This window comes from Mytilus californianus, unplaced genomic scaffold (assembly GCF_021869535.1).
Source record: "Mytilus californianus isolate M0D057914Y unplaced genomic scaffold, xbMytCali1.0.p SCAF_4, whole genome shotgun sequence".
NCBI classification, from domain to species: domain Eukaryota; kingdom Metazoa; phylum Mollusca; class Bivalvia; order Mytilida; family Mytilidae; genus Mytilus; species Mytilus californianus.
This window is the reverse complement of record NW_026262690.1, coordinates 98,651,628-98,666,473: the sequence shown is the minus strand read 5'-3', so window position 1 is coordinate 98,666,473 and position 14,846 is coordinate 98,651,628. Positions and strand designations below refer to the sequence as shown.

General features: G+C 32.8%; 1 protein-coding gene across 2 annotated transcripts in view; it reads right to left on the bottom strand.

Moving 5' to 3' along the window:
• LOC127698940 (acetyl-coenzyme A synthetase 2-like, mitochondrial) overlaps positions 1-14,437 on the bottom strand; it is a 345,845-nt gene extending 331,408 nt beyond the window's left edge. For both annotated transcript variants that reach the window (XM_052202708.1, XM_052202709.1), the window contains exon 1: positions 14,051-14,437. In XM_052202708.1, coding sequence (XP_052058668.1) covers positions 14,051-14,387 — 337 coding nt within the window. In that variant the 5' untranslated portion in view covers positions 14,388-14,437. The remainder of the gene's footprint in view (positions 1-14,050) is intronic.
• Between the last annotated feature and the right edge of the window lie 409 nt (positions 14,438-14,846).

Here is a 14,846-nt window from a genome sequence, read left to right as displayed (position 1 = left end):
ACCTATAGTTTTATAAAAATCTTGCAAGAATTGTACCTGTGAGAGCGCTAACAAGACCGGTAGGTCGGACACACAGACGGACGGATGCCTGGTATTTCCATGTCCCCCACAACGCGTTACGCGGGGGACAATAAAACTGTAGACAAACAGTCAGATAATTTAAATTTATTGTCCAAACTGTTTAAGGAAGATATTCCTTCAGAATCTTCTGATAATTCTGGTGGCTTGATTATTGACGAAGCACAAGTTAGAATTTTAAAACGTTCATGGAGTTCTAAAAATCCAGAGAAACTTACAGCATTTAAAGATGAATACTGTTGTTGTTTTCCGGTAAATAATAAATCCAAAAATATTTTGCAAGTCCCCAGTTTGGATGACTTATTAGAACGAATGATAAGAACTGTTCATGGTACAAATAGTGTTAAGTCATGGGATAAACACAAGCAATTGGTTACTCAACCATTAAAACAGATATAAAGGTTAGCTTATCAAGGGCAGGTTACTTCACGTATGGGTATTATATCGGTGTTGTATATGCAACAAGCGTTAGCAACTTTATTAGAGAAGGTTGAAAATGAAAGTGTTAGTAATGAAACTTGTCAAATGGTTAAATAAAGGCAACAGTAGTATACTGCTGTTCAAAAGTCATATATCGATTGAGAGAAAACAAATCCAGGTTACTAACTAAAACCTAGGGAAACACATCAACTATAAGAGGAAAACAAATGAATAACAGAACACAGAAGTGCAACAAAAAACAAACAACAATGCACAGAAGTGCAAAAAGACTTATTTGCAATTTCAACAAAGTCTCTTGATCAGGTAGGACGCACAGGTGCGTTTAACCATATGATATGCAGGAAAGCTGCAGCGACTGAGTCTGGTTTGAATAATTTGAAGATATACAGTCCAAAGTTTTGTATTTACCTCTTTCTAATGAGGGTGTATTTGGTAAATGTTTGGAAGACAAACTTGAGAAACGTAAAGTGCAATAAGAACAACTGGACAATCTGTTACCAGAATATAAAAACAATAATATGAGAAAGTTTGATTCTAGTCAGGTGCGCCAAGATTGGCAAAATAAAGCTCCTAGATATAATTCTAATAGTTTTAACAATAAAAATGCTAGTTCAGCTGATAACAAACACTCAGGGTTTAGTTATAATAAATCTTCTGTGAGATCTGCTCCTAGGAAGTTTCAGAGGGACAATAAGACTGATGACTATGGGAAAAAAGATAAAGAAAAGAAAACAGGTGGAAACTGGAATTCTTTTCGGATCCCCAAGAAAAACAGTAGCTGACTCAGAGTTGAAGGTAATAATTTATCAGAATCAGTCCGAGATACCAGTTTGGGGTCATCTAAGATTTTTTCTGGAGAATTGGGAAAAAATAACAGACCATCAATGGGTCTTGTCAGTAATAACAGAGGGTTACAAACTAGCGTTTCTAGAAATGCCATTTTGGACAGGCATACGGAAAATCTCTGTGGCATTAAAAGACTCGGATATTTCAATCCAAGAAATAAATACTCTTATAGAAAAAGACACTATAGAACCTGTTCGCCAGCAAGATGCAGCAACAAGTTTCTACAGTACTTTTTTCCTAGTCCCCAAAAAGAACAGGACAATGAGACCAGTAATAAATCTCAGACCCCTCAACAGGTGTCTCAAGAAAATACATTTCAAAATGGACACTCTCACAAAAATATTAAACTTAGCAAAAATAGGAGACTGGGCCATTTCTTTAGATCTAAGCAATGCTTATTTACACATCCCAATATTTCAATAACATCGCAAGTTTCTCAGATTTTCTTTTCAAAACCAGTGTTATCAGTGGAAAGTCCTCTGTTTCGGACCAACTTCAGCTCCGAGAGTCTTTACAAAAATGTTTTCAGTATTAGCAGCTTTTCTGAGAACTCAAAATATAAGACTAGCAGTCTATCTGGACAACTGGTTAGTAGTCGATCAAAGCAAGAATCAATTATATCAAGATCGAAAGAAATGTCTCGATCTCCTAATTTCACTAGGTTTTCTTATCAACAGAGAGAAAAATCAAGTCTTGTACCCACTCAAAAATTGGTACATGTATATCTAGGGGGACTGTTTCATTTGGACAAGGGACTAGTTTGACCAACTCAAGAGAGAATAGACAAACTGAATATAGCAGTATTGATTCTTTCAACAGGGAATGCAGTGTCAGCATTTCACTTCCTACAATTATTAGGCATAATGGCATCTTGCATAGAATTAATTCCGAATGCACGCTTGTTCATGAGACCCATTCAACTACATCTCTCATTTTGGAGACCAAATTGTCAAGATCTTTCCATAAAGATTCCAGTTACTCCACATCTGAAATCACATCTCAGATGGTGGCAAAATTCAGCAAACACACAGAGAGGCCAATCTTTTCAACTGGCCCAAACTTCTGTCACCATAACAACAGATGCTTCAAAACAGGGTATGTGGGTTTTATGAACATTCAAATCTTTCAAGGGGAATGGTAAGAAATACAGAGCAAGAGACATATAAATCATGTAAATTCCCTAGAATTGGAAGCAGTGTTTTTAACACTGAAACACTTCCTAAATCAGTTGAAATATCAAAATGTTCTGATAAGGTAGCAACACACAGTTAGGAGTGTAGATTAGCATTTTGGCCATGGTAGATTTTTCAAATATGAAAGTTATTGTGCAATAAAATTCAGTTTCAGACTGCTGATGACTAATTAAGCCTTCAATGTGGGTTTATAAGAACATCAAGATTATTTTTGACATGTTTTTCGGGCTGTTTTCTGTTTGACTGTCCGTATTTTCATAGCCAGACCGGCCATAGGTCCAGAAATTGTTGTAATGTTTACAAACACTTTTTTTTCAAACAAACTTTTTGACACAATTTTACAAAAAAATGAGAAAGACATATGACTTTTATTTGATCTCATGATAGATATATGTAAACAGTTTCAGAAAAGGTATCACTCCAAGGGATTGAAATTCTACTTTCGGCCAATTTTTGGGGAAATATGTGACATCTTTACCCCCCTTTTTGCAATATTTTATAGCAATTAAAAACGAATTGTTGCCATGGATACACCAAAAAGAAATTTTATTTAACCATTTTAACTACGTATACTGGAAATCAAATCTTTGGAAGGTACTGATTACATACATATGCACATATATGACACAAACAGTAGGCTTAATTTGTAAGAAAGCAAGGAAAAGGGGATGGTAAAAGTTATCAAGGTAAATTTTTATTTTTTTTCCTAACTGTATATTGCTACCTTATGGCATACTTGGAAATCTCAGAATAGCATAATTTAAGACTATTCATACCACAAATCTATTAAGATTTAGATTCTAAATCAATTTCTGAGGAAATAAAGTGTTTTAGAATGACAATACATGTCAATTTTATTGTTTATTTTCCTTAGCAACCAAAAATAGACATTTTGACTTAAAGCTTATTTTTGTACTCAATTCGCTTAACCCTTGCTACCAAATGATTGCGCTGTATTTGATAGCCAAAGTATTGAACGCTTTGTATTTTTTTTATGTGAATACATCAAATTATTATTTTTAGCAAGGTTTCATGTTACATTTTGGCTAAAATTAAATGTATAGTTTGGTTTTACTGTTAGAAATTGATTCCCTATTAGCAAGTTTCATAATCAGGGCTTTGGTATGCAATACATATAAAAATTAACATTTTGTGCTTTCAATTGGTTAATTTTGTACAATTTTGCATCTTCAGAGATCTTATTATGATTTGCAACATTAAAAAACAAATACAAGAGGTATAGTTTTTAAAATTTAACCAAAAATTGGGGCAGAAATGAGATTTTACACTTTGACTTGGCACTTTTCTTTAAATCATTTTTTGTCGCGTTTCAGTGTCAACTGCTAACCTTCATAAAATATTTATTACTCAACCAATTTTCAAAAATAAAAGGCCAATTTACTCGTTTAAGCTAGCAGAACACAGAAAATTGATTAAAAGGGGGAATTTAAAAAACATATTTACTATTAACAAATGATTAAGGTAGCAACACACAGTTAGGAGTGTAGTTTCGCATTTTGGCCATGGTAGATTTTTCAAATATGAAAGTTATTGTGAAATAAAATTCAGTTTCAGACTGCTGATGACTAATTAAGCCTTCAAAGTGGGTTTATAGGAACATCAAGATTATTTTTGACATGTTTTATGGGCTGTTTTCTGTTTGACTGTCCGTATTTTCATAGCCAGACAGGCCATAGATCCAGAAATTATTGTAATGTTTACATACACTTTTTTTCACACAAACTTTCTGACACAATTTTACAAAAAAATGAGAAGAAAGTCATATGACTTTTATTTGATCTCTTGATAGATAGATATAAAGAGCTTCAGAAAAGGAATCACTCCAAGGGATTGAAATTCTACTTTTGGCCAATTTTTGGGGAAATATGTGACATCTTTACCCCCCTTTTTGCAATATTTTATAGCAATTAAAAACAGATTGTTGCCATGGATACACCAAAAAGAAATTTTATTTAACCATTTTAACTACTGGAAATCAAATCTTTGGAAGGTACTGATTACATACATATGCACATATATGACACAAACAGTAGGCTTAATTTGTAAGAAAGCAAGGAAAAGGGGATGGTAAAAGTTATCAAAGTAAATTTTTATTTTTTTTCCTAATTGTATATTGCTACCTTATGACATACTTGGAAATCTCAGAATAGCATAATTTAAGACTATTCATACGACAAATCTATTAAGATTTAGATTCTAAATCAATTTCTGAGGAAATAAAGTGTTTTAGAATGACAATACATGTCAATTTTATTGTTTTTTCCTTAGCAACCAAAAATAGACATTTTGACTGAAAGCTTTTTTTTGTACTCTATTTGCTTAACCCTTGCTACCAAATGATTGCACTGTATTTGATAGCCAAAGTATTGAACGCTTTGTATTTTTTTATGCGAATATATCAAATTATTATTTTTAGCAAGGTTTCATGTAACATGTTGGCTAAATTAAATGTATAGTTTGTTTTTATTGTTAGAAATTGATACCCTATTAGCAAGTTTCATAATCAGGCTTTTGTATGCAATACATATAAAAATTAACATTTTGTGCTTTCAATTGGTTAATTTTGTCCAATTTTGCATCTTCAGAGACCTTATTATGATTTGCAACATTTAAAAACAAATACAAGAGGTATAGTTTTTAAAATTTAACCAAAAATTGGGGCAGAAATGAGATTTTACACTTTGACTTGGCACTTTTCTTTAAATCATTTTTTGTCGCGTTTCAGTGTCAACTGCTAACCTTCATAAAATATTTATTACTCAACCAATTTTCAATAAACTGCTTCGCTGAGTGCAGCTGGATACGCCAGCAGAGGTCCAACCCTGAACAGTTGGGGCAAAAATGGACACAATATTCAAGCTTGATACAGGTCTGAATTTGGATTGTAATTAAATATTGGAAATATTATAGGTTTCTGAATAAATGTAGTCAAAGAACTTGAAATTGGTTATATGAATTGAATTTATATTCAATTAAAGATTTCTTCTGTTGTGCAATACACTGTTCTGTTGCACAATACTTAGTAAATCTGTTGTCAGACTATAAACAAATAAAGTTCAATTAATTCTCAATGTCATATTAGGAATTTATGAAAATGTAAAGGGAGCTTACATCAATAGATATAAACAATTCACCAAAGTTTCATGAGAATTGCTGACAGGATTTTTGAGTTATTGGCCGAAAACTGGAAAATCCCCCCTTTTTTAATGAATAAAACCCCATAACTCAGGAATGATAAATCAAAAATTTATAAAATTCTAAAAGGAGCTTACATCAATAGATATAAACAATTCACCAAAGTTTCATAAGAACTGCTGAAGTTATTGTCCGAAAACTGGAAAATCCCCCCATTTTTAATGAATAAAACCCCATCAATTCAGAAATGATAAATGAAAAATTTATAAAATTCTAAACGGAGCTTACATCAATAGATATAAACAATTCACCAAAGTTTCATAAGAACTGCTGAAAGCATTTTTGATTTTTTGTCCGAAAACTGGAAAATCCCCCTTTTTTTATGAATAAAACCCTGTAACTTGGAAACGTAAAATCTAAAATATATATAAAAAGAAAGGGAACTCATGTCAATAAATATAAACAATTCACCACAATTTCTTGCAAGTTGGTGAATGCATTCTTGAGTTATTGTCCGAAAACTGGAAAATACCCCTTCTTTTTAATGAATAAAACCCCATAACTAGGAAACGTTAAATCTAAAATTTACAAAAATCGAAAGGGAACTCATGTCAATAGATATAAACAATTCACCACAATTTCTTGCAAGTTGGTGAAAGCATTCTTGAGTTATTGTCCGAAAACTGGAAAATACCCCTTTTTTTAATGAATAAAACCCCATAACTCGGAAACGTAAAATCTAAAATTTATAAAAACGAAAGGGAGCTCACGTCAATAGATATAAACAATTCACCAAAGTTTTATACAAATTGGTTAAAGTGTTTTTGAGTTAATGTCCGACATGTTGACGACAGACAGACGGACGGACAGACGGACAACGGTATACCATAATACGTCCGGTAAACGGGCACATAAAAATAAAAGGCCAATTTACTTGTTTAAGCTAGCAGAACACAGAAAATTGATTAAAAGGGGGAAGTTAAAAAACATATTTACTATTAACAAATGATTAAGGTAGCAACACACAGTTAGGAGTGTAGATTAGCATTTTGGCCATGGTGGATTTTTCAAATATGAAAGTTATTGTGCAATAAAATTCAGTTTCAGACTGCTGATGACTAATTTAGCCTTCAAAGTGGGTTTATAAGAACATCAAGATTATTTTTGACATGTTTTATGGGCTGTTTTCTGTTTGACTGTCCGTATTTTCATAGCCAGACCAGCAATAGGTCCAGAAATTATTGTAATGTTTACAAACACTTTTTTTTTACACAAACTTTTTGACACAATTTTCCAATAAAATGCTCCGCTGGGCGCAGCTTGATACGATCGCAGAGGTCGAACCCTGAACAGTTGGGGCAAGTATGGACACAACATTCAAGCTTGATACAGCACTGAATTTGGATTGTGATTAAATATTTGACACAGCATAGGTTTCTGACACAGAATAAATGTGGTCTAAGAACTTAAAAAAATTTTAATTTACCTATTCAAACCATATCATTATTATTTGCTTTTATATATAAATCAGAAATAACCAATTTAAAATGGAAAATTTTAAAGAAAAAAAAAGGAAAAAAAGGAAAAAAAAATCCCTCCCCAAAATTTTTTGAACCCCCTTATGATTCATCACCCCCATACTCAATCTCAGCCTTCCCTTTGTGGTATGGTACCTTGCAGTACAATTTCAGAGAGATCCATACACTTCAACACAAGTTATTGTCTGGAAACTAGAAAAATGCTTGTTTTAATGCCCCTTTTTCAAGTTTTTGGCCCCAAATTCCTAAACGTTTAGGGCAATTACCCCCAAACTCAAACCCAGCTTTCCCTTTGTGATATGGAACCTTGTAGTACAATTTCATAAAGATCCATACACTTACACACAGGTTATTGTCCTGAAACTAGAAAAATGCTTGTTTTTTGCCCCTAATTCCTACAATTTTGAGGCAATTACCCCCAAAATGAATCCCAGCCTTCCCTTTGAGGTATGGTACCTTGCATTACAATTTCAGAGACATCCATACACTTGAACACAAGTTATTGTCTGGAAACTAGAAAAATGCTTATTTTTGGCCCCTTATTCCTAAACGTTTTGGGCAATTACCCCCAAACTCAATTCCAGCTTTCCCTTTGTAATATGAAACCTTGTAGTACAATTTCAGAAAGATCCATACACTTACACACAAGTTATTGTCATGAAACTAGAAAAATGCTTGTTTTTTGCCCCTTTTTGGCCCCTAATTCCTAAAATTTTGAGGCAGTTACCCCAAAAATCAATTCCAGCCTTCCCTTTGTGGTATGTTAACTTGCAGTACAATTTCAGAGACATCCATACACTTGAACACAAGTTATTGTCTGGAAACTAGAAAAATGCTTATTTTTGGCCCCTTTTTGGCCCCTTATTCCTAAACGTTTTGGGCACTAACCCCCAAACTCAATTCCAGCTTTCCCTTTGTGATATGGAACATTGTAGTACAATTTCAGAAAGATCCATACACTTACACACAAGTTATTGTCATGAAACTAGAAAAATGCTTGTTTTTTGCCCCTTTTTTTGCCCCTAATTCCTGAGGCAATTACCCCTAAAATCAATTCCAGCATTCCCTTTGTGATATGGAACCTTGTGATACAATGTCAGAGAGATCCATACACTAACACACAAGTTATGTCTGAAAGTTACAAAAATGCTTATTTTTGGCCCCTTGTTGGCCCCTAATTCCTTAACTGTTGGTACCATAACCCCCAAAATCAATCCCGACCTTCCTTTTGTGATATTGAACCTTATGGTAAAATTTCATAGAGATCTATTCCCTTAAACTAAAGTTAGAGTGCGAAAACCAATGTGTCTTCGGACGACGACGACGCCAACGTCATACCTATATACGACCACAAAATTTGTTTGTGGTCGTATAAAAAATGAGAAGAAAGACATATGACTTTTATCTGATCTCTTGATAGATATATGTAAACAGTTTCAGAAAAGGTATCACTCCAAGGTATTAAAATTCTACTTTTGGCCAATTTTTGGGGAAATATGTGACATCTTTACCCCCCTTTTTGCAATATTTTATAGCAATTAAAAACAGATTGTTGCCATGAATACACCAAAAAGAAATTTTATTTAACCATTTTAACTACTGGAAATCAAATCTTTGGAAGGTACTGATTACATATATATGCACATATATGACACAAACAGTACGATTAATTTGTAAGAAAGCAAGGAAAAGGATGGTAAAATTAATCAGGGTAAATTTTTATTTTTTTTTCCTAACTGTATATTGCTACCTAAGGTCGGACAATACCACAGTTGTCCAATATACAAACAAACAAGGGGGGACAAAATCACCCACTCTTTGCTACCAAACATTGGAATTATGGAATCTTGCAATTCAGAACAATATTCGCTTGAAGGCTGCTCATATAACTGGAAAATTGAACATTTTAGCAGACCAACTCAGCTGAACCAAAATTCAACATACAGAATGGTCTTTGAACAAATATGTAGTTCAAAATCTATTTCAAATCTGGGGAACTCCTTTGATAGATTTATTTGCCTCAATAGACAATCGTCAGACAGAAATATTTTGTTCATGGAGCCTACATCAGAAAGCTTTAGCTCTAGATGCTCTAACAATTTCATGGGAGAGAATGTACGCTTATGCATATCCCCTAGTTTGTCTGATTCGGAAAGTCCTACAATATATGAGGCAGTACCATTGTCAGATTTTGTTGATAGCTCCCCGAAGGCCACAGAGACATTTGTATCCAGAACTGCTTTAATTATTGATAGCAGTTCCCATCAGGATACCAGTAATTCCAGAATTGTTATGTCAGCCGAAAACTCTGATTTATCATCCCAATCCACAAGTTTTCAAGCTGACTGCATGGATTCCATCAATGAATGGTTTACAACAGAAGGCTTTTAAAAAGGAGCTAGAGAGTTACTCTCCACCTCATGGCGGAAAGGAACTCAAAAAGATTACTGCTCAAAATCCAAAAGTTCAATAGCTGGTGTTGTACAAGGAAAGTTGAGCTCCATAAAAGATATTTTATCTTTTATCTTTAAGTCAGATAGCTGATTTTTTATCATATTTATTTGATAGTGGCTTGCAATACAGAACAATTGCAGGATATGCTCAATGTTTTCCACAGTATTACCTCTAATAGATAATTTCCAAATAGGACAACATCCTCAAATAACTCGATTAATTAAGGGTGTTTTCAATACTAGACCACCAGTTGCTAAGCTACTACCAAAGTGGGATTTGCACTTAGTATTAAGAATGTTAGAAAATAGTCCTTTTGAACCTATAGAACAAATGAGTTTAAAAGATTTGACTTTGAAAACTGAATTTTAACAGCCATTACTACTTTCAGGAGATGTAGCGATCTGCAGGCACTAAGAACAGATGAAAGCTCCATGAGAATACAAACTAAAGGAAATACTTTTATAAGACATGGCCTAGCCAAGCAGGATAGGGAGAAACATTTTGGAGCAAAAATTTTTGTACATTGTACCTACATATACTGAAAATACTTCTTTAGATCCATGGAAATGTTTATTACAGTATTTAGATAAAACAAAACAGTTGCGGAGAAAATAACAACAAGACCAAAGAGGGAAATTGTTTTTAGCTTTATGTGAACCTCATAGACCAGTTACTTCTCAAACCATTTCACATTGGATTGTTCAAATTATAAAACAGGCTTATTCTGACTCTGAATCATCAAGGAAACGGAAAATACATGCACATGCAACAAGACCTATTGGCCTTACTTGGGCATTCTTTAAACGAGCGTCAATTAATTTGATCTTAGAATCTGCAGATTGGAGCTCAGAATCTACCTTCAGTAGATTTTATTTGCGTGAATTAGATGTAAATGTGTTACAGAAAATAGACTAAGTTTATATTTTCGGCGAGTTGCTCAGCATGTTTTTGTTACTTATTTGAAATGTTAATGGTGGAAGCATTTTAAATGGTGGAAGAATTTTATGTGTTTTTAACTATGAACTACATTTGAACTAATTATGAAGTTAGAAATGACTTAGAATCACAGAGAAGTTTTCTGTTAGATGTGTTTTCAGGTGAGATAATTTATTTATAACACTCCTCCTAGGGTTCAGACTGCTTTGAAATCAGCAGTAATCCTAAAGTATATTCCTTGACTGGTAAGTAAAATATATATGGTATAAAATTGAGAAGTTGTTTTCAAGTTCTAATTTTATGAATTATTTTTACTTACCAGTCAAAGCTCCCACCTCCTCCCAAGTTATAAATAATTTTGGTATATGGAATATTTTGTTCCCGCCGATAAACTGAGGAGGACTGACACACGGATGATCAAGGTTAGGTAGATGTTTGAAATCATCCTGGTGATGCGAGTTACGAGAACGTTGTAAGGGAGATAATCTTAATGTATATTCCTTGACTAGTAAGTAAAAATCAATTCATAATATTAAAACTTAAAAACAAATTCTCAATTTCCCCAATCAACCAATTTTTTACAGGAACGTCTAAACACCGTTCAGGGCTCCTGGGTGCACTCAGGACATGTAATTAAATTCAACATGAAAATAAAAGTACATCATTCGATAGAAAATTTTATTTCTTAAGGTGGATTAATTAAATTAAATTAAATTAGTCTTAATTAAAATCCATAGAATTTTTTAATAATTTGTCAAAATGTAGTTTTTATCATGTTTTTTTCCAAAATATAATAAAAAGTATTGGTCACCGGACTTTTTTTCACGCTACAGGTTGTGCAAAATTGTCAGACTTTGTATAGATTATGCATGGAAAATCCAATTTTGTGTGATAAAAAAAAAAATACACCATAGAATTTTAAGATAAAATGTGAGAAGATAGCTCTTATAAAATGCTTTCAGATAAGAAAAAGAAAAAATGGGGTCACCAGACTTGTTTTCTTGCTACATATTAAAAAAGGTAAATTCACAACACTTTCTATTATAAAAATTACTTTATCTGGGTTATCTCCCCTTATGTGGCAAAGTTGAAAAAAATTGTGTTTTTTAGAAAATACAGCCATAAATATGATAAAACACATAATATTCTATATTAACATGAACAGTCTTACACATGAATTACATACTACTCTCAAAATTTGCACATGTCATTAAAGATCTAAACCAATTGTTATCTGCTACTTCAAAATCCAAGATGGAGGAAGACACCCAAGCCACCTTAAATTGAAATGTTTGTTTTAAGATTATCAAAGAAATATTTATAAAGTTATGCAGGTAGTTTTCAGCAAGTGTCACACTTCAGGGATATTTCATGTGTGACCAATGTTTATTCTAGTATTTATGGTCATGTTGATTAGAATTATCTAAGTTTTGAAGATGAAATAATAACAATGTGCATATAAATGGACTTGCTTTTTTCCTAAATTAATTTTAGCTATCAGCTATGGTCTTAAAATGTTGAAGAAAAATAAACTTTAATAAAAGGATTCATAACAGTTACTTTTATGTGTATTGAAAATTTCAAGTGTTATGAAATTTGAAGAATTACACAATAAGAGCATTAATTAGGAGAAATTTCCTTATTAAAGTTATATTTCATTTGAGTAAATTGTACTTAAAAATAGTATAAGCCCAGACCTTTAAAAATTTTGCTTAAAAACAAATTGTTTAGGGGGCTAGATAAGTCCACCCCCACAAAAAAGAGAAGGAAAAAAAAAAAGAAAAAAAATGTACATGTGTACATCAACTAGATTATTGTTATAAAAAGTGACATCCTTTGAGGCTATCTTAACCTCGAATGAATTTGTCACTTTTGTTGTCTGTCCAATATAGTTTGGTCGTTAATATGCATGTAATATTTGCCACTGAACATTAAGCAAACATATATCAAACAATTCATCTACAATTGCACTAGCCTATCATCTATTTAATAACATTCATTTTGGTACAACATAACAACATGTTTGGTACTTTATTCTCTAAATAAATTTCGTGTTGTAAGATTTTGTTCTGCATTTAACCAGAGACATTATATACTCTATTTATCTTATTTCCTATACGTTTCTAGGAATATGATTGGTTAAAAGCCACCGTGTGGAGACAGTGTATATTTCATATGGGGTTAGTAGGCGGGGGTTTATTTCAATACCCGGTTAGTAGTGGTGTTACATCCCTTTATAAAAACAACACGGTGTTGATGAAAAATCTGAAAGGTTTCACCAGACGAAGAAATTGATGATGAACGATTGAAATAAATTCATAAAACACATTTAAAGCTAGCAAGTTGTTATTGTTGGCATTTGTTTTTGTATAGACCAATGGAAGTAGGTTCTTAATACTAATGGTATTGAAGACTTGATCACTTTGATAGGCCACTAGTCCAAATACCACATGTTGAGATAGTCGGTAAGATAAATTCGCAACACAGAGTGCTAGTGACCTAATACGATATATATAGGGTCAGTAAATTCCATATGGGGAAGTCACTAGCACACTATGTAACTAATAATATGTCTCTGTTTAAATAATTCTTCTCCAGTATTACATTGCTTGAACAGGTTTAAATGAAAACTAAATTCTATAAACTAATTTGTTGCAGTAGTTTTCTGAGACACATTTTTGCACACTTTAGCAAAATCTAGTATACACTCGTTTTGTGCACTGTTTGAAAGTGAAAATATTTTTTTTGCTAAGTTGTCAATTTACAAATTTAGTGATTTGAATGTTATCGTTATAGAAATTAAAATAGATTTATTTAAGGTAGCACTACAGTCTAATAATGATTTTTTAGTGAAATTTTTTTTTATCTCATTATTTTAAAGTATTTATCCAATTGAACATTTTGTAAAAATCCCAGGGTCATTATGATGTCACAACAGGGAGTAATTTTTAAATAATTAAATTATGTAAATAAAAGCACATGGTAAATACTTTGTACATGTATATAAAAACATATGGGAGGAGCTAATCATTCAATCATCTGTTGATACCAAGTGTCCAGCTGTTAGTCTCTGACCACAAGAAAAATAATAAAAGTAACAGACTTGGGAATTAAGGATTAAGTTTTTCAGTTTGGAAAAAAATGCTTTATTTTTTCAGAAATTCAGGATTCAGCATTTATTTTTCTGAGAATTTAGGGATGACAACCTGCCAACCCCTCCTCTGATATATTACATACAACTGTAGGTGTTTGAAATTCAGATGATGAAAAAAATCTGTAAGATAAAGAATTTTTTTTTTTCTTTTTCCTGGCAACGAAATGTGGTTCGAAATGTAACCACATTATTTAGCTGCAGCAAGACTGAAGAGGGTTAAATTTCCAAACTCCGGCGGATAATTTGTAACATACCTGAAGCATTCAGTTGTCCATCCATAAACCATCTTATCTTTCCTTCATTGATGTTGCAATCACTGACCTGGGAAAATTCCTTCGACCATTTCAGTCTGGACCTTGCAAGTGTGGCCCAGAATGTTTCTGAACTGTTAATACTGTAGTCGTACAGGTTCTGGTGTATATCTAAAGTATTATCTTTCTCAAATTCGGGGAACGAGGTAGTTGTCACTCCTTTCGTAGAGAATAGATTGGAACTACTAAGTGAAACATATCTTTCTGACAGCTTATGGAGTTTTGCTACAAATATTCTTGCCTTCGTCAACGAAAAAGTTCTCTGTTGTGTCGAAAACATATTTAGGTCAGGACATCTACCGTCTAGGGGAAAGCAACTGGTCTTGTCTTTTCTTGTAATAATATATTTCCTTCTACAGGAACACATCCTATTATCAGATTATTTTAAACATTTAAAAGATAAATCAATTAGTTTGGATAAAAGGTAAACATTATAATGCACATTACACGGTTACAACCGGAGACATATAATACAACGTAGTATATGTCTCTGTTACAACTAATAAGTTCTCAACTAAAATTTAAAATGTTTTTATAACTTATACGCTGGCCTAGGAATGATTCCATTCAGGTGCGAGACAAGTCGGCCCGGAGACAACTCGGACCATCTACAAAAAGACAACTCGGACCGTCTATGAAGACAACTCTGACTAAGTGTGAAATTAGAGTTTTGACGAAAATATGATTTAATGCTGAAAAAGACTGTGTCTGAAAAGAAGTCTCTAATAAATATTTGCCA